The 21,903-nt window shown below is 31.5% G+C and overlaps 2 protein-coding genes across 2 annotated transcripts; both read left to right on the top strand.

Moving 5' to 3' along the window:
• Nucleotides 1–4,093: 4,093 nt before the first annotated feature.
• On the top strand, nt 4,094–7,389 carry LOC114192292 (ADP-ribosylation factor-like). The gene is made up of 7 exons (XM_028081973.1): nt 4,094–4,274; nt 4,741–4,899; nt 5,353–5,423; nt 6,527–6,646; nt 6,755–6,873; nt 6,969–7,050; nt 7,140–7,389. The coding sequence occupies exons 2-7, from the start codon at nt 4,752–4,754 to the stop codon at nt 7,143–7,145; spliced, it is 546 nt and encodes a 181-aa protein (XP_027937774.1). The 5' UTR covers nt 4,094–4,274; nt 4,741–4,751; the 3' UTR covers nt 7,146–7,389.
• Nucleotides 7,390–19,346: 11,957 nt separating this feature from the next.
• On the top strand, nt 19,347–20,653 carry LOC114189703 (transcription factor MYB2-like). The gene is made up of 3 exons (XM_028078356.1): nt 19,347–19,670; nt 19,774–19,903; nt 19,987–20,653. The coding sequence occupies exons 1-3, from the start codon at nt 19,499–19,501 to the stop codon at nt 20,462–20,464; spliced, it is 780 nt and encodes a 259-aa protein (XP_027934157.1). The 5' UTR covers nt 19,347–19,498; the 3' UTR covers nt 20,465–20,653.
• Nucleotides 20,654–21,903: the final 1,250 nt, after the last annotated feature.

The raw sequence follows: 21,903 nt of genomic DNA, 5'->3' as shown, positions 1-21,903 counted from the left end.
TGAAGACATTGATAAGGTGGAGAAGACCACACCCGAGAAAGATAGTAATCTCACTGATGGTAATCCGATGAGGTTGCCCGCTCACAATTTGGAGAATGTTGAAACGGAAGCTCAAGACAATGAGCAACATGGTGATGTTGATGATCAACAGTTTGGAAGTGGAGTAGAGGTTCCAATTGATGATGCTCAAGAGGAACATGATGATGATGACGATCTTGGTGATATACCTGAATCACCTCAAGTCCAACTCAGGAGGTCTAATAGACAAAAACAACCTTCTACAAGGTATTCCTGTGATGAGTACATAACCTTGACTGACGGTGGAGAACCTGAGTGTTTTGAAGAGGCTTTGGATAGTGAAGAGAAGAAACAGTGGCTGGATGCAATGCAAGATGAGATGAAATCTTTGCATGATAATCACACTTACGACTTGGTGAAATTGCCTAAGGGCAAAAGGGCATTGGAAACTAGGTGGATTTTCAGGGTGAAACAAGATTCAAATTCTACGCTTCCAAGGTACAAGGCCAGATTAGTGGTGAAAGGTTTCAGACAGAAAAAGGGTGTTGATTTCAATGAGATTTTCTCACCTGTGGTGAAAATGTCATCCATCAGAACTGTGCTAAGTTTAGCTGCTACTCTTGATTTGGAGGTTGAGCAGATGGATGTGAAGACAGCTTTCCTTCATGGTAATTTGGAGGAAGAGATATACATGAAGCAACCTGATGGTTTTCTTATTAAAGGCAAGGAAGATTATGTGTGTAGACTAAGGAAGAGTCTATACGGGTTGAAGCAGGCTCCAAGGCAGTGGTATAAGAAGTTTGAGTCTTTTATGTGTGAGCAGGGTTACATGAAGACTACTTCTGATCATTGTGTCTTTGTTAAAAGGTTTTCTAATGATGACTTTATTATCCTGTTATTATATGTTGATGACATGCTTATTGTTGGGAAAGATATTTCCAGAATTGACAGGTTAAAGAAGACACTTGGCGAGTCTTTTGCCATGAAAGACTTGGGAGCTGCTAAAAGGATTCTTGGCATACATATCTCACGTGATAGGAGAGAAAAGAAGATTTATCTATCACAAGAGCAATACATTAGGAAGGTGTTGCAGAGATTCCAGATGGAAAATGCTAAAGCTGTGAGTACTCCTCTTGCTACTCATTTTAAACTGAGTGTTAAACAGAGTCCTTCAAATGAAGTTGAGAAGACCAATATGAGTAGAGTTCCTTATGCATCTGCGGTGGGCAGTTTGATGTATGCGATGGTGTGTACAAGACCAGATATTGCACATGCTGTTGGTACAGTTAGTCGATTTTTGTCAAACCCAGGTAGAGAGCATTGGAATGCTGTGAAATGGATTTTGAGGTATCTTCATGGTACAGTTGATATGAAGCTTTGTTTTGGAGGTGATAAACCTACTTTGATGGGTTACTCAGACTCAGATATGGCTGGGGATATTGATTCCAGAAAGTCCACTTCGGGCTATTTGATAAAGTTTGCAGGAGGAGCTGTGGCTTGGCAATCAAGACTACAAAGGTGTGTAGCGTTGTCTACTACAGAAGCAGAGTTCATTGCTATTACTGAAGCATGCAAGGAGGTGTTATGGTTGAAGAAATTCTTGCAGGAGCTTGGTTTTAGGCAAGATAACTATTCATTGTTTGTTGATAGCCAAAGTGCTATCCATCTTGGTAAGAATCCAACTTTTCATTCTAGATCCAAACATATTGATGTGAGGTATCATTGGATACGTGATGCTTTGGATGCTAAGTTGTTGGAGTTGGAAAAAGTTCATACAGATGATAATGGTGCTGATATGATGACTAAAGCATTGCCAAGAGGAAAGTTTGAAGTTTGTTGTGAGATCGCCGGTTTGGCGGTTATCTCCACATAGTTGTGAGGGGGAGATTTGTTGGGTATTGGGCTCCCTTCCTATGTGGAGAAAAGGCCCAAAATTTGAGAAGCCCATGTCTCACTTAAACCTAGTGGAGAGGAGGCTATAAAATAAAGAGAGAGGCAGAACAATAGAGTAAGAACACACTGAAAGCCCTAACACATAGAGGGAGAGGTAGAGGGAAAATTCTGTTCACGTTTTTCATAGAGCTGTCGCAGTAAATTCGGCGCTGCGGATTCGTTCACCGTTGGATCGGGCTGAAATTTTTACAGCAGGTTCGGAACTCATTGCTCTTCATTCTGACCGGTCGGATCTTTGATACGAGGTCTGAGTTGGGAGATATTAATTTCGCACTGCAGCAGTGATTTGTAGAGGTTTTCCTCTCTTGTTCTTCTCTATTTGAAAGCTTTGTTGCTTTGTTATTTGGTTGGGTGTTGGCACTAATTTGTGCTATTGATTGAGACTCTTTTGTACTCTTGTTGATCATAGTGAAGCTATTTCTTTGGTCTGGACGACTCGTGGTTTTTACCCTTGATTTGAGGGGTTTTCCACGTTAAAAATCTTGGTGCCTTTATTTGTGCTTTTGGTGATTTATTATTGCTGCTCTTTGATTATTGCTCCTCATAGATTCTTGCAAGTTAGGGGAAATTATATCCGCTGCATTCTCTGGTATATTGTTTGTTGTTGTTTTCCCCATCAGTATTTTAATACTCATCTATACAAGGGTGAAATGTAAGTATCATATTATCCGTGCTCGCAAATATATGTTACCTGTAAAAAATTAAAATTTAATATATATTTTATTAAATTAAATTTAAATTTTATTAGATTAAATTTAATAAAAAATAAAGTTTAATTTATATTATATTTTATACTTTTTTAATAATTTTATTTAAAAAAATTATAATTTTTTTAAATATCAGCATGTATTTATGGATATCTGTAAATTTTAAAAAATTTATAAATATATTTTAAACGAATATCCGATAACTAGTAAAATTGGATTAATTTTTTTTTTATTAGGGGTTAGATAACAGATAAATATTATCTGGATCCGACCCAATCCTATGTAATTCCTAGTTGACACAATCGGAGTGCAAGTTTTAGTGTCATAAGTTTTGAACAAATATTTAATTTATGTTTTCTTCTTCCTCCAAGACAATGGTGTTTATGTCTCGGGTTTCATTTAGCTAAGATTTAACGTTTAACAGGATGGTGTTATACAATTTCGATAGATTCCTTCAGTGGAAACAATGTGAGTGTGTTTGTTGAACATGTTTTGGAATTTGAGTTTTGTTTAAAACAAATATATAGTTCATATGCGTATATTAAAGGAACCCTGATCATCATACATATAGCAACAGTGTTGTGAAAACTATTTTAAACATTCATAATAGTAGATTAGATTAAATCGGAAAATAAGTCAAAAACTTAAAATCTATCCATTCAGTTGAATTGTGATGCATTGAGCTACTAATCAAGTGCTTAAAAAAATTATTATCTAATGATGAATATAATATTAAATTAAAAAAACAATTCTTTAATTTATTATCGTATAAATTTTGTGTTGATAAAAAAATAATCTTAAAATTTGAAAATTATGAAATTGGTCAAAATTAAAGAATTTTTTGTTATTTAACTCATTAGGTATTGAAATGTAATTTTTAGTCATGAAATCTTGATTTTTATTTATTATGGTTTGTTAAATGTATTTTTTTAAATTAATTTATTGTTATAATTTTACATGAGTTCAAACGAATCAATATTTTAATATTAAATATTAACTGAGTAAATTTAAACGGATTTTATAATAAAATACTTGAAGTGAATTGATCACCAATTCGGATATGTACATATTGTAATTAATTGCTAAAATTGAAGCAATTAATTCACTCTTAGAAGGTCAAATGGTCAAACTGTTATTTAAAGATTATGTTGAAGAAAAAGTTCTTAACAAACTAATTTATATTGAAACAAATTAAAATGCAGCACTTTTTTTATGTTTAAAACTAGTGAAGTTTCAATTACTATCAATTAAACAGAGAAATATTATAATCAATTAAACTAGTGAAGTTTCGAAATGTCTAAATTAAACAGAGAAATGGGAAATTTAGGGATGTAATTCATGCAGTGGGAAAAATAACGAATACTCTCGTTTATTTTTATTTTAAAAAAGTGAGTTAACTTAACGAGCGTAAAGTGGAAAACCGAAATACGAAGTGGACCGAATAAACGACGACGTACAGGAATTTTGGATCTTTGTCCGCGTTCTATAAATCAGCGAAGGCCTTCTTCTGAGACCACTTCCATTCTTTTCTCTTTGTTGCAAAGAGAAGAGATCTGCCTCCTCCTTCTTTCCAAGCATATCTCTCTTCCGCTCAAGGTATGTTTCTCTCTCTCTCTCTCTCTTTTCTTTCTGTAGATCTCCTCGCCATTTCTATCTTCACTACCTAATCTCATATTAATTATTCTTTCTTTGCTTTGCATTTTTCTTTTTCTCCATACAATTTCGTCTGATTTGATCATCTGTTACTTCATCCTCGATTAGTTTCACGATTTCTCGTATCTTAATTTTGATTTACGATCTGGTTGTGTCCTTGCTTGATCTGCATCTTGTGTCGTGAGATCGCACGATTTGAATCGCCACCTTGTTTTCTTTCATTTATCGATCTCTCAGTCAGATCGGAGCTTCTTTCCGGTTGGTCATGGATTCAGCACTGTATAATTCCCGTTCATTTTACATGTTGTATATGTTGTGATTTTGGTTATTTTTGTTTGGATTTGATTTGTTGCGGTTGAAATTTGAATTGAATGGACTGGTGCTCTTGTGTGGTGATTTGTGGATTCAGAATCGTTGAAAATGGGGCTGTCCTTCACCAAGTTGTTCAGCCGGCTGTTTGCCAAGAAAGAGATGCGTATACTTATGGTCGGTCTCGATGCTGCGGGTAAGACCACCATTCTGTACAAGCTCAAGCTTGGAGAGATTGTCACCACCATTCCCACCATTGGTAAGTTTCATTTGTTCTTTCTACTTCGATCTGTATTAACTGATGAAATGGGTTAGAGTATAGAGGGACCTTAGTAACTATTTCAACTTATGGAGGTATCAATCTATCTAATGTGGGATCAATTCCGGATTTGGCCTCTCCGGCCCCTTTCCGTTCGTTCATTCGATGCTCATGTTATATTTTTTCCTTCAATTTTACTTTATCTATTCAGGCTGCCTTAAGATCTTCTGGTACTAGATTAGCCTTGCTCTACAAGTTTTTAATTATTATATATGGAGGAGGAAGAAGTATAGTTTATCTATTGTTCGTTGCTGTCTACTGAAAACGGTATCGATCAATGTGCTTAGCCTAGATGTAGTATATACACTATCATTGTTGGCACGAGAATGTAATATCTTGCTCTTCTAATAATAATTACCTTGTGAGATTCTACTAATACTTCATTTGGCGCAGGGTTTAATGTGGAAACTGTGGAATATAAGAACATCAGCTTCACCGTTTGGGATGTGGGAGGCCAGGACAAGGTATTTACTCCCCCTGCATCTTCTTGCCCAACATCTGACATTATAGTGTACTTGGTTATGGGTGACCTAGCAAACTGTCTGAAATGCTTTTGTTGATTTTATGGCGTGATTATCATTACTGATACTTTGGTTGCACAGCTATGCATATCATGTGGTTTACATTCGAAAACTGAGTTTTCATGAGTAAGTTTTAATGGCGAGTCAATGGATGCCCATTTGGTGTACTCCTCCAAGTTGATATATAGACGAGATTCAAAGTCTGTTTGTTGTTTTGAGGTGCAGGTCATTAATTTTGTAATTGTACCCTATATGGGTTGGGTTGTCGGACCCTACTTCGGAATAAGCCTCATTGTGCTGACGCACTCGAGGTCTGGGGTCTTTGTAACCTACCAAGGGATGGAATCATACTTAACAAACTAGAGTTTGCAATTTCGCGTTAGATCTTTACTTGAAATGCACAACCAACTTTGATCCACTAATCCTGAAAATCAACAACATGCCCTAGAAGGAAGTGAGTTTATACCCAGACGATAGGGGGTGATGATGATGAACTTGAACACAAATCTCACCATCCACAACCTTGAATGCTCTGGTCTAGGTCACGTCTAGTAGATCGATACCAATATATCACCAATTTTATGTGTTAATCCGTTTAGTTAAACTTTCTAAAACCACTTGTTGGAGAAACAAATAAGAAGGAAAAATGAAATGAACTTCTCTATATTAAGTTGAGATTATACATAACCTAATTTATAGAAACTTTTTTACATTAGTTTCTCCAAAAGTTGATTTTTTTCTTAAACTAATTTTAGTTTCTCCTATGAGTACTGTGGGAAAAGTTTACTAAAACTAATCCTATGCCTATTTTTTTTTTTTTTATTTCAAGACCAGGGATGTACACAGTCTGACCAGTGTGATTAAGTTCTCAATCATGCAATTTATAACTTTAGTCTTTACAGGGTTTGTGTATGTGATAGCCCTCTAGCTCAAATTGTTTTAACTTTGACCTCTTTTCATCAGTTATGTCTCTTCAATTTATTTTTCAAACATTTTCTCAGTCTGATAGTCATCAGCACTCACCATCATTGTGTTTTTCCTTGTAGATCCGCCCATTGTGGAGACATTACTTCCAAAATACCCAAGGACTTATCTTTGTGGTTGATAGTAATGACAGGGACCGAGTTGTTGAAGCTAGGGATGAGCTGCATAGAATGCTGAATGAGGTAAAAACTGGATCATGAATGAGTGAACATATAAAGGGTAGCTTATTTCATAGTGTTTGATTTCTCAAAATAATTCTGGATGTTATTGGATTAATCATACTTTGGTAGGATGAGTTGAGAGATGCCGTGCTTCTGGTTTTTGCCAACAAACAAGATCTTCCAAATGCTATGAATGCTGCGGAGATCACTGATAAGCTTGGTCTTCATTCCCTCCGCCAGCGTCACTGGTAAACTAGAATATCGCTGCCAACATTCTTTTCCTCACCGTCCTTATCTTTCTGCTTTCACTATTAATTCTCACCTACATGTTCTCTACATGCAGGTATATCCAGAGCACATGCGCCACATCTGGTGAAGGGCTCTATGAAGGACTTGACTGGCTCTCAAACAACATTGCAAACAAGGTTAATGCCAAATGAGTGGATGATTTGCAAACTGGGCACTAATTACATCTTAAATGTTTGACTGACACTGTCTTTTAAATGATTTGCAGGCATAGAGATTTATTAGTTGAAGGATGCAAGGAAGTTGAGTTTACTTCGGCCATCTCTGCGTTTATATTTTCTTGTCCTTCTTAGATTTTCATTGTTCAGCCATGTATTATTTTTCTTCAAAAAGAACAGCGGTCTGTTACTGAGGAATAATTTGAATTTTTTTTTTCCATGTAACCAAATAGCATTGTTTACGATTTGATTTGTGAAATCAATTGAATTTATATAAAGCCTCGTATTATGCGTACGGTACATATACGATACTTCTCTTAAATTCTCAAGACCACTGGTCTTGATTGTGTCATGGGCCAATGGCAAATTGTAGGAAAGACGTTGTTCTTAGTCCTGAACCATATCTTTCTTTAGGATGATAATTTGGCCGAAGTAGAAGTATAAGATATACATTTAGGACTGCACTCAATTAGGTGGTAAAATCAAATTCTAATACAAGTCATTAATTAATCGAACATGTGAACTTTTATGTACAACAGGATTTACTTGTTGACACCCTATTCCAACTTTACAAGCGATGTAAAATACCCTACAGAACAATTGTAAGCAGTTTGATTTGGACTCAAACCCTGCTCACCAATCTCCTCCACCAAACTATGCGCATCACTAAGCCTCTTTGCAATGCTGAAATTCCTGATAGCGACACTATACTATAGGCTGCAACATCAGGTAGCACCCATACTTTGTTATCTCCTTCAAAACACCCCTAGTTTTATCAGTCTGCCATATTAACTCCAACCACCAATCATACATGTATACATCATCACATCCAGTGACAAACCCCGGTCACGCATTTCATCAGGCTCCTTCCTTATAAGCCTTCTTAATTTCCCTCCCCTTACAGTAAACATCCACCAAAACTATTGTGCCTAACAACATCATGTCATTCCCACAACATTCATCTCCTTCAAGAACCCCTCGGCATCCTCGTGGGTCTTTCTCCCCGAATGAAGAATTATCAAAGTCTGCAAATTAGCGCGAAACCCATGCTTCAAACTATCGTAAACGTTTCTGGCATCCGTCATGTTCTCCTCCTGTCACAGTTCTCAACAGAGCATTGAAAAAACTAGTATCTAACTCAGGCACCAGATTCCTGAACTTCCCAAACGATTCCAGCGTTTGTCTAATGGAACAAACTTTGGTGATTTTACCCAACGCGACCATAACGGTGTCCGCCGTTATGGTGATTTGGCCTTTCCGACGGGATTTACAAACAGGTCCAAAACGTGGCTGAACGTGTGGTTTCTACCGAGAATGTAAAGCACGGTGTCGTGGAAATCAATTTAACTCAAACGCCTCAGCAAACACAAGGTTGAGGGCTTGGAAATGTTTGATGCCAGTCTGAGTATAACGGTGCACTAACTAAGAATTTATGTTCATTTATATTATTATTTTATATCTGATAGGGTTGAAATTTATGTTTTATTAATTATTTCCTTTCAAATATTTATTAGATATTTATATAAAATTCCTACCTCATAAATACACAATTTGAGACATGTAACCATTCATAACATATAACATTTAAAAAACTTAAGAATCCTATTACACATCCCAAGTGCTCATCCTAAATGTCCATCCATACAAATACAAATACACATTTATTGGTACCAAAAGAGCTATCATGATATCTCTTACAATGCATATGAAAAATATAACGCACAAACATATATGCAAACTTCTCTTCATTTCCAACTTTTTCTTTTTCATTCTCCATCAGCATGTACTTACGAAGTTAGGATGTACTTTACTCCAACTAAGTGCCCACTAACTTTTACTACCTCAAACAATCCTAAATAGTTCAATTAACATAATTCTACAACCTTTGGCAACATTTATATCCACACTTGGTCATTAACATTTTCCAAGTTAATAAACGTTATATGCGAGTCATTTCCTTTACTGAAGTAGCTTTCCATCCAACTCCATGGAAGATAAATTATTTTTGTTGTAAATATTTCCAACATAACATATTGAGCCTCTCTTAATCTATGGTCAATATTTTTTTTCCCATTTCATTGTGCGATTTACAAGTTTTATTATATCCATGTAGCTTACACAATTTTAAATAACTTCCTTGTTACTAAATATAGTAACCGAAGTATTCTTCTTCCATTCACTTTTTATATATAAAAAGCTCATTAAAAAACTTAGTTACCTTGCTGTGCAACCCATCTTAAACTTCAATAAGGAAGTTTTTTTTCTTCACGAACAATATTACAATCACTTTTTTGGGTTGAAAGAGTTTTAGAATTTGTTTGATAAACTAACTCAAACTCGTAAATTATAAGTTCTAATTTCTATTTAGAGACTATGCATTATACATTACTCAAAACTTGTTTGAAGGATGTTTTTGCACATAAACTAGTATTTGATATTGACTTCTAGATGAAATATTTTTTGATATACCATATGTTACTACTGATTCAAATGGTGTTATTTTAAGAAATTTGATGTCAAAACATTGTGTTATTTGTAACAATTAAATCCAAAATTTCTAAATCACTCTTAGCTCTGCACTAAAAAAATTGTTTTAATATGTTTAAAAGTTTTACATTACATGTGAATCAAAATCAAATGGAACAGTTCTATTAGAAGAGTTAAATTCTTTTTTTTTTCTCTATTGTCTTGGACATTGTAATGTTGTTGCTAGTTCTTAATGACTGAAATGATAAATAAGGGATTAAGAATTGAATATGGTTTTGTTATCTAGTCTTATTATTGTAGACATAAAAGTTTATAAATGTTAGTATAGATATATCGCCATTTACTCGTGGTTTATAAGGTTAGTTTTGTGTGTATATGTAACACACTTTTTGTAACATTTTACATACACTCAATAATTTATAATTCACTTCTTCATATATTTCTTTATTTTCTACATGGTATCAAGAGCCCCAAACAATCCATGATTGAATGATTGAGAAGGGATTCTTGCAGTGAATTCCTTTTTCCTAAACCTCAAGCCTCAAGCCATAAACCCTAAGCCCTAAAACTATTTCGCAATTTTTGAGGTTTCACTCGATCACAATTTTATTTTCTACTTTGAGGCGTTTTTTTTAAAGTTTTGCACCATGTTCTTTATGCCATTTTAAGGTATTTGCAATCTTCTAATATTGAGTTTGTATTTTGTTGTGTTCGTTGCTTCCATTATGTGGTTCACATTTCTGTTTTGTATTCGATTTATTATACTTGTAAAAACTCTTTAGTCTAATTAATTTGCAATTGGATGGTAAAAATTATTCCTATTGGAGTTATGTTATGAAAATTTTTCTTCATAGAAAATCCATATAATGTTATATTTCAGGTGTTAAGGCAAAACCAATTGATACTAAAATTGTTGATTATACTAATGCTTCAGAGGTATGAGAAGTTGATAATTCTAAAATTATCATTTGGGTCAATATTTTTGTCATACACTCAATTGGCGCTTAATTGGAAAAATATGATACTGCAAAGGAGGTATGAGATCACTTATATTGATTGTATAGTCTAATTTTGTCAAATAGTATCAAGTTAGAGAAAAAAATTCATGCACTAAAGCAAAATGACATGAGTATTCATGACTTTTATTCTGTCATGACAACCCTATGGAATCAACTTGCCTTGATTGAGCATGCAGAATTTCGTGTTTTTGCACCATATATTACTCGTAGGGAATCATAATGTTTGGTTCAAATTCTTATAGCCTTGTGTAGTGATTTTGAAAGTTTGCATGGTTCAATTTTGCATCGTAACCCTCTGCCTTTTATTGATGATGTTGTTAATAAATCATTAGAAGAGGAAATTAGACTTACTTCATAGTCATAGGCCAACATAGCCTTGCAATCTCAAGGTACATCATCACCAAATAGATCTTCTGGCAAATAGATCATTGACTCAGATGTCATTAATCATATGTCACATCACTTGTCTTCTTTTGTTTCGTTATCAACTAACTCATCCATGTCAATCGCAACGGCTAACCGTGAGTCAGTTCCATGATTTGGTATTGGTGTCATTGTCACACAATCTTTGCCTTTGTATGATATTTACTACATACCTGATCTTGCTATGAATGTTGCTTATGTTGAAAAAAATTGTAATTCTGAATATAATGTGTATTTCACTCCATCTGAATGTTTTGTACAGCACTACACATCTTAGAGAGTGTTGATGCATTTTTCGCAACATATTCAGATGATTTACATAATAAAAAGACTTTATTTAGAGTTTTTGGGTTTATATTTTTTTTTTCATATATGGGTTATATTCATAGTCATTGAGAGATCGTGGTTCTATATGGTTATATGACATTAGTCTTACACATATATAAGGCCTTTGACACCACTTTTAACCCCAAAATTTTAAAACAATTGTGTTATGGGTCTTTATTCTTATATAGTGTTTAACTTTGTCTTTTCTATCCAATGTGAGACTTTTGACTCACATGGATTATTTTCAACAAGAGTTCAATGTCAATTTTAGTACAATACTGCAATAATGTGATAATTTGAAAAGTCCAAACTCTATAATAATTAATACGTTTAGACTGAAATTTTTATTTGTCACGGTTTATATATATATATATATATATATATATATATATATATATATATATATATATATATATATATATATATATATATATATATATATATATATATAATGGCAGACTCGTGCTTCCAAAAATTACTTATAACGAATAAGTCGTATAATAAGACCAGACTTAATGGAAGAAAACAAAATTTAAAACACGACTTTGTTTTTATTTTTTGAAAGATAATAAAGTTGCATTTTAAAATACATCTTTAATTGTTTTTTAAAACATGTGTCTGGAAATATATTTTTTAACTTATAAAATTAATTAAATTTATGTTTTAAACAAATTTAATTCCTTTAAAAATTTAAAAAGCATGTTTCAAAACACTTTTTTTTTTTATAAAATATAACATCCACAATCATCTTCTAAACCATGTTTTTTTTTTTTCATTGAAGACAATGATTCTTTTATTAAAAATCATTGACACATATACTGTTTGGACTTTAGTTTTAGGGCGTTGTTTTAGGACTTTTGACCAATTCATAACAAGTTAAAAGAAATGACTGAGAGAGATGTTAAAGATAACTGTTCATGTGACATAAATAAAGAAAATAGTGAAAATATGGAGAGGAAATGTAGATTAACTAAATATAATTATCATTATGGTATCACATGACATACTTTTTCATCTCATATAATTTAATTTTTCATGAACGTTTTTAATGATATTGTAATTTAAATGAAAGGTATCAAATTTGACGTTCAAAATTTAAACCGAACCTGAAAGATGCGAATATCTCTCACAAATCTTAATGATTTCAACTAATTTCCCAGTTCGATGGCTATATTTGGACTTTTGGTAAACAATCAGAGGGCATATATCAACCAATTTTCCTCATTATAGTATTGCGCTGATAGCTCACTATAAGAAGATGACTAATTAAATGAAATTTTCTCTCTCATTGGCTACATACAAATTTTCTGGTAGTATATTCTTACAATATACTGTATTAGTCACCAAATACATGATTGAGAAATTCGTGTATGTGTGTAGAAAAGTGGTGGGCAGTGTGCAGTTTTCCCATTCCATGACAATACCATTCTTGCTTAGTGGGAAGAAACCATGGACCCATCTAATGGTTTTCTTTTCCATGGTTATTACGTATTTTGATTAATAGTAATAATACTAATTGAATATTAAATTTATAGAGCATAACACAAAGAAAGGGCAAAAAATTTAGAAAGAATAGAGAAATAGATATTTAGTAAAATGGATGGTGTGATAAAGACATATGGAGAAAAAATTGCTATAATATAGTTGTGTAAATAATATAATAACTCATACATTAAAGTCATTTTGGAGCACAAAATTCGTTCCTGAGTGGTCGGTAAGGCAAAACAAATATTAATCTAGCGGATGTGTTGTTCAAAAGATTGAAAGCAAAGAGAAGTAAACAAGAATAACATACAAGACACGGTCATTCATTGAATGAGAAAGCGGTATAAATAACTCAAATACTAGCATAAAACACATTTGATACATAAAAAAAAATTAACATAATTAAGATAAAATGACTATATTCATTAAAGTTTGGAAACCAAGATGTATCAAAGTTTCGAATAGAGACAAATTTCAATTTCGTGTCGAACTAAAAACATATTTAACTCTAAAATAATATAATGAATTTTGGTGATAAAGTTGGAGGAAAAAGTATTTAGTTATAAGCAAGGTGGTTAAAATCGATATTTAAATTGAAAAATCGTAAGATCCTATGATTTTTTATAATATTTATGAGTTAGATTCCACACAAAATGGTAACATAACGGAATCGATAAGATCATCCTACAAAATCATATAAATCTACGTGTTTTTCTAAATTTTGTGTTGCACCGGTTTCATATTCTCAAACAAATGAATTCAGCTTAAATTTAAAACACCTGGCTAATAGTTCATGTAATTAAAAAAATTTCATCGTTATGTGTTGTCACACATTTCATCCCATTAAAAATTTAATGCAATTATGATTAAAGTTCATTTCTCAATTAAAAATTAATATAAGCTGCAACACTATAACACCCCCCAATTAAAATTAATATAGTTAAAATTTTTATTTTTTTTAACCCCAAATTTTGGATACACACGAAAAATTTATTTTGCCTCTATAATTTAATTTCAATACTCTAATGATGAGTGTATTATAGAAGATGTTGGACCAGGAGAGAATGAAAATATAGTTTTAAATTATGGTCCCAAATTAGACGAAGAGGATGAACATTTAGTTAAAAGTCAAACCCAAGGTGGTGGTGAAATGTTCATGCTAGCCCACTTCTAAAAGAGGAAAATGATCTTATTATTGTGCTTTCATGAAGGAGCTACCAAAGATCATTTTAGTTTTTGTTTTGATTTGAATGATTTATATCATATATGAATTTGAGAAAATAATGAATTTTGTAAACTTCACTTTGATTAAATATTGACCAGGGATTACTTTTATTTTCATGGATGTGTATGACGTATGTTTGGTGATATATATTATATTTGTATAAGAAGTAAAATCTACGATTCGTACTTTGTGATCTTACGATCTACGATAATTATATGAATCATTTCCCATCCTAAGCATAATATTGATTTTAACCACCTTAGTCTGGGTCGTAAGAAGGTTTCCGAAAAAGGATAATTCCTATAACATTATTTGATCATAGATAGTTTCATTGATTATTTATATTATAGTTGTTCAAATTTAAAATTTGTTTGGAAGTTGGAGGATTGTTACAATAATGAAAGAACGAATTATAAGGAGGAATTGTCAAACACATATTTTCGATAGTCTTAAAATATATTAGTCTTAAAATATAGTGATATGAAAATAACTTTTCTTCATGACGAGTTAGATGAAGAGATTTTGACGAGATATTTAGAAAGTTTTGAGGTATATTTATTTCAAAGAAAATGATTTTTTGACTACTAAATTTTGACAATTTTCTCTGACATCCTTAGGTGACATCTTCTAAATGGTTTTTTTGTTTTTTCATTTTCTCATTCTCAATATTCCAAAACTACTTAAAAGATGACACATCATGTTGTAAGAGAAAATTGTCAAAATTTAGTAGTCAAAACATCATTGTCCTTATTTTAATTTATTATTGATTATGAGATATATTATTAACTTATTTATACTAGACAATTTCAAAATCAACCTACAACATTTTAGTTTTGGAGAGAATTAATGTTTTTAGTCCCTCAACTTTAACGTAAAATTAAAATTTGTTTAAACTTTGATACATTTTAGTCCTCAAACTTTAAAAATGAATAAATGTAGTCTTTTTAACCCAATTACGTTATTTATTTTTATGTGTGAAATGTGTTTTTGTTTTTCAGCTAACAATGAAACAAAAATATATCAAACGATGTAAACAACTCAAATGCTAGCATTGAACATGTTTGACACATCAATTTTTTTTAACATATATATTGGGTTAAAATGATTACATCCATTCATTTTTTAAGTTTGTGGATCAAAATATATCAAAATTTCGGATATAGATGAATTCCAATTTTAGGTTCAAGGACTAAAAATATATTTAACCCTAAAAACTAAAATGTTGTATGTGGATTATATAATTATCTACTATTATATTTATAATAATGTTTGATGAAATATGTAAATACCTTGTACTATTATAAAAAAAATCAAATTAATCAATTTTGATTGTATTACAATAAATATATAAAATAATAAATTAAAAGAATAAAATATTATTGAGTGACAAATCATCCCATGATAAAATCGGATTACAAAATTTTTAATTCATAAAAAAATATACAAAGTTAAAATAACTAATATTTAACCCGATTTATGATGATAAGTGAACCATATGAATTAGATCGACCACTTTGATAATTTTATATGTTCTAATCATACTTTCTATGAAACATTCATCTTAATTGAGTTCTTAAAGCGAATCTTCAACCTATTCATAAAGAAATAAAAGGATTATGGTGAAGTTTGTTGCCCAAGTTTGTTTAAAATCCTAGGACCTCAAATGCCCAATTAACTATTATCTGCACGTAAATTGACTCTGGCAAGTGCTTCATGTATATAACAAATAATAAAGCTAGATTACAGTTAATTAAACTCATGACAAACTACACACAAACTCCCACAATGCTAAAATGACCTGTTGTGAGATAAACTGTTAATAACATTGCATCCCATTATTTTCTATTTTAACCAAATTTATGTGTGAACGATAAAACTCGGAAATTTTTATCATATTTAGTATAAATTGTACACTAAAATACCAATACATAACTTATCCCCAATCATAGTTACCACCATTATCTTTAGTATTTTAATTAGAATTATTTTCGTCGTCTTTTTATGAGACAGACTCCAAATTGTCGGTGGTATTGGTACGATTCTTTTATATAAAAGTTCCCTTAAATGAAATACAATATTTGATTTGGCATAAAAAATGAATTTCCTATATATAAATTATTGATGATTGAAAGTTAAATAACTTTTCTAAACTTAATTAAGTTTTAAGTTCGTTAAAAATTTGTGTATTTTCAATTTCTTATTAAGTTTTTTTTATTTTACATTAATACTTAATTTAAATAAAATTTCAAATGGTTTTTTATTATTTAATTTTTTGGTTAGTTGAGTGATGCAAATATTATCTTGTCTTATTATATTTTTTTTATCTTTGTTTGTTTATAAATGTGAGGATTTGTAAGTATTATACAATAAAAGTTATAAAACCTCAAATATTTTAACATGTGAAAAAAAAAGTAAAATGACGAACAATATAAAATTATAATTAATATTTAATCACATCATTCAAATTCCCGAAAAAATTAAAATTAAAATTAAATAAAAAATTTGAAAACTTTTAAGTATCCAATTTACAAAAAAAAAATTGAATAAGGACTAACTTAAAAATATTTAAATTTATTTGAAATTTAATTAAGTCTTTTTGGAGAAAGTATAAGTTATTTCATGAAATGTGTACTTGCCTAAGAAAATAATTTAACATGTTCTTTTTAATCGTTGTTTGCCAAATTGGATTAGAAATTGATCTAATAAAATAAAATTGATTCTAAATATCAAAGTTCTCTACTAAAGCGTTTGCATATATTTTCGTAGTGTAAGCATGCCAACAACTTTTGTCAGAATATTCAAATCATATTTGATTAAAAGGCAATAGTCATATTATAGTTGTGTGTTAGAAATGAGTATTCAATAATGAGAAAAAGTAATCCCGATGCCAAATACACTTTCTTTTGTTTAATAATTTTAAAAAGCACGTTTTGAATTATGTTAATAAATTAAATTATATTTCTATCCTTTCTTTTATTTTTAAAAGTCATTTTATTTTTTATATCTCTTAAAGCATATCTTGTATTCTTAATCTTATTAATTCAGATCAATATTATTCGTATAAAATAATGGTTTTTGGAACATTACTGAACCAATTTATACCGGTTCAAGATACGAGCGTTCTCATATTTCATTTACACGCATACAAATTAATAAATCTAACATGTTTGTAAAAAAAATATAATTACTAATTTAGTTCTTAATTTTTTGAGCTCAGTTTAATTTGGTTCTTTCATAATTGATTGGTTCAATTTAGATTCTTAATTATTTAAAAATGTTCAATTTGATTTTTTCGTTAAATTATAGTTAAAACTGTGTTCGTACAGGACATGTCTTAAGCCATAAATTTTTTTACTTTTTTTAATTTTTTAAAAATTTATAAACTGTCACGTGTTAAGTTACGATCTTGTCACATGACAGTTTACAATCGTGACACGTGTTAGTGGTAATAATTGTTTTCAATTTAGTTCTCTATTCAAATTTTTTGTTCAATTTAGTACCATATTTTTTTACAATGATCCAATTTTGTCATCTTCAATTTGAGACCAAATTAGTAAATAAATTTAATTACAACTTATATATACATGTTACAATAATTTTTTTGAATATGTACATCAAATCACTCCACCTAAATACTCAAATTATTTTACTTTTTACATTTTTATCTTTTTTATTTTTTACATTTGAAATTTTGTACACTTGCAAAAAATAAAATGAGTTAAATATTTAGGTGTGATTATTTGATGTATAAGTTCAAAAAAATTATTTTAACATGTATATATAAGTTATAATTAAGCTTATTTACTAATTTGGTCTTGAAGTGGAAATGACAAAATTAGATTGTTTTAAAAAATAGGGTACTAAATTGAACAAAAAATTTAAATAGAGGATTAAATTGAAAAAAAAAACTATTACCACTACCACGTGTCACGACTGTAAACTGTCATGTGACACAACAATAACTTGACACGTGGGAGTTTATAAATTTTTAGAAAAAAAAATTAAAAATTCACAGCTTGACACGTGCCTTGTATGGACACGGTGTTAACTATAACTTAACGGAGATAACTAAATTAAACCTTTTTAAATAATTTGGAAACTAATTTGAACCAACGAAGGAGACTAATTTGAACCAATCCAAAAAATTAAGGAACTAATTCAGTAATTATACAAAAAAAAGTTATAAAATGAAAAACAAGTCAAATGAAAAGTAAACAAGAATAAGCATAGGTGTCAATGGATTAACTCGTGACCGATTGAGCTAAATCTGATTTATTCTTTTGTGAGTAAAAAAAATTTGTAATTCAATTTCAGCCATCACAGATTGGGGTGAGCAAGTGGTTTACTCACTTACAAATATTTTGTTTTTACAATTTATTTTATATATTTATTGCATTACAATAAAAGTGAATTGACTCAATTTATTTTTTTCATAATAGTAAAATTAAAGTATTCAAATAATTATCAAAATATTATTATAAAGATAGTTGAAAATTAAGGTGTCAACATATATAACTTGACAAATAAATAAATTACATATCCAACCTATTCAAACATTATTGAACAACATTCTACTATTTAAAAAAAAATCAAATTGTGAACTTATATAACTAGAAGTAATAGATAGATGTAATAAACAACTTATAAAAAAATGATAAATAAAAAACTAATAAAGTGTGATAATAAATTACAAGTGAACTCACTTCCAATTCGACTTGAATTCATTTAACCTATGGTTTAGATGAACAAGGTCAATTTAACTCACATTTAAAAAAAAAAACTTAAAATTTTTTGGTGAATTAGGTTTATTCATGGGTTAAAATTTATTTTAACATTTCCGACACAAAAGGAAAATGAAATTATATTTTTACAATAATAAATATATTAAACTAATTTTACTTGTATGTTTTAAACAATAATTTAAAACACTAATTAACAGTATTTTTTTTTAATAAAAAGAATTATTTTGCTTGTTGGACAAGAAAAACGAGAAAAAGAAAAGGGAGGTTCGTGTATTCTTACTTGTAGGAATTTAAAGTGTGAAATGTTTACCAGATTCCAGATCCGGCTCAACTCGCTGTGTTTTCAACAGAAATCTTTCTTTGCGCGTGTCACAGGGATAAGCAAGAAAAGAGAGTCAACGAGTCAAACTCCAAACACCGTTTAGTCTTCAAAGTAGTATTAAATTTATTCTACTAACAATTATGATATAAGAGATAGAAAAAAAGAAAAAAAAACACAGAAGAAATGCGGTGCATTCTCCGTGTGGTCCGCGTCCCTTTTGGTTTCGTGGAGTGAAACGTTGGAGTGTCCTTGTTCTTATCCCACTCTTTTATATATAATAACTCCCAACACATGAAACCATCATCCATTCACACCCTTAAAATTAAACACTCACCACTTCTTAATAAGGTATACCAAATACCTAGCTAGCATTACAGTCATGGATGCTAACTGTGGGCCCCTCGTAGAGTCACAGGCCCAGATGCAGCATAGTGAAAACGAGATGTTAGGCCTCAGAAAAGGTCCATGGACGGTTGACGAAGACACCATTCTGGTCAATTACATCACCACCCATGGCGAAGGTCACTGGAATTCCGTGGCACGATGTGCAGGTGTCTACGCTTTCTTCTAATTTCATTACTATATATATTCTCATCACCATCCCCACGCCGATTACGTATTTACCATTTTTCTTTAATTGAATGAAATATTCAGGTTTAAGGAGGAGTGGGAAGAGCTGCAGACTAAGGTGGCTAAACTACTTGCGCCCCGATGTGCGGCGTGGAAACATCACACTCCAAGAACAAATACTGATCCTCGACCTTCACTCTCGGTGGGGCAACAGGTATAAAATTCAATCTACGGTGTTTTCTTATGTGGTTTGGGCGTAGACATGTGTAATATACGGTGTATAATGTTTTTTCGTAGGTGGTCGAAGATTGCGCAGCACCTGCCAGGAAGAACGGACAATGAAATAAAGAACTATTGGAGAACGAGAGTGATAAAACAGGCGAAGCAACTCAGGTGCGATGTCAACAGCAAAGAGTTCAGAGACACGTTGCGTTATTTGTGGATGCCGCGCTTACTGGAGCGGCTTCAGCCCACATCGCAAATTCTCGAGCCTCAGATGAAGCTGGACCCAGGCCCAAGTGAAATTCAGGGCTTTCGCGGTTTAGATTCGGTGACGGAGTGGAGTAAAGGGAGCCACCCCGCCGGTTCTTACTCGGACTCATCGTCCGTGGAGCTCCAAGTTCATTCGAATTCAGACCATAGCGATTGTTCGGGTTCGGGTATGGATCCGTGGGGAAGTTTGAATATGCATATGTGGGAACAAGGGAATGGTGGGGGTGAATCGTTGGAAAGTTTTTGGAATGACCTCGAAATAAAATACAGTTCCCTTCCGTGACGCATTGTGCAAGGCACAGTGTCAAAAGTTGAGCATGCGCTTCATTGTATTGTTTTCCTCACTTTGTGTACAAATTAGAGATTAAACTTAGCCACGTGCCTTATACAAGTTGACAGCAGTGCAAATATTGAATTTTGTTTATAGTTTATTAAACTTGATTAAAAATAATTTATGTTTATGTTTGTGTAACCACAAAATTGAAGGTTTTTGCTACAATTGCGTTTCGTAGCACCCGATATATATTCAGCTCTTTCTTTTGATATTGAGATTGGCTGTTGTTGATCTATGAGTTTGTCAAAGTATGATTGGGTAAGAAAGGATTGGGTAGCGTTGGAGCTTGCTTCCACGCTTGTAAAAGCACGTAATTGGTGTGCTTTTTAAGTTAGAAAGAGTTTATGAAAAGGAAGCATGCAATGTGTTCCATGAGTAGAATAGGGCCCTTCCATTTCGATACCCAAATCAATGGAAGTGTGTGCTGCGCTCGGGCCCTCTCTGAAATAGACCCTCCTCTTTTACTATTTCATTTCTTTTGAACCGATTGATGGGTCTATTGAGAAGGGAGAACTCATCGAGACACAACACTAATACACTCCGAATTCAATTTACATCACATATTGACACTATTTTCAACTTCAAATTTTAAGAAATTGAGTTTATAAATCATCTAAATTATATGTTGTTTAACTTTTTTTATTTTCATCAAATATGTTGTTTAACTTTTTTTATTTTCATCAAATGTGTGACTTAGACTCATACTTGAATTCCCAACACGGATGACATAATAAAAGACAATTATAGCATTAGTGACAATAATAGCATTAGTGTGAAAGAATAAGAATCACAAACTGAACTAATCATCATCATGAGTTCGAGAATCAAAAGGCATGAATGGCTATGAAACCATTTTGGTTCCCAAAGCCAAAACAAATAAATAAAGACAAATAAAAATAAATCATAAAGTAGTAAGGATGATGAATAACCATGAAAACTTAATAGAAAATAAAAAAATGAATAATAAAATTTTAAATTTTACTCTCTAAAACCTTGAGTATGTAGCAAACAGTAACGAAAACATATTTGATGGCTCAAAGTACAAAACATTTGTGGTAATTATAGTCTTTATAGTGCAATGCCCATGACAGAGTTGCAAAAAATGTGAAAACATGCATGATACTAAGACTTTCACACAATTGCTCTAATAGTAACCTAAAAAAAAGGACACATTTTATATAGGAGATTGTTATTATTCAATATGAGTTTAAAGTCCCACATTGGGTGGAAGTAATTGAGATAACTAATATATAGGTAAAATGACACATTAAATGTCATGAAGAGAAGATTGTTATCATTCAACATGAGTTTGAAGTCCTACATCAGATGAAAGTGATTAAGATGACTAATATATAAATAAAAACACCCATCAAAGCTATTGGGGATAA

The sequence above is a fragment of the Vigna unguiculata genome, chromosome 7, assembly GCF_004118075.2.
Source record: "Vigna unguiculata cultivar IT97K-499-35 chromosome 7, ASM411807v1, whole genome shotgun sequence".
Classification (NCBI taxonomy): domain Eukaryota; kingdom Viridiplantae; phylum Streptophyta; class Magnoliopsida; order Fabales; family Fabaceae; genus Vigna; species Vigna unguiculata.
This window is presented reverse-complemented; position numbering and strand designations above follow the sequence as displayed.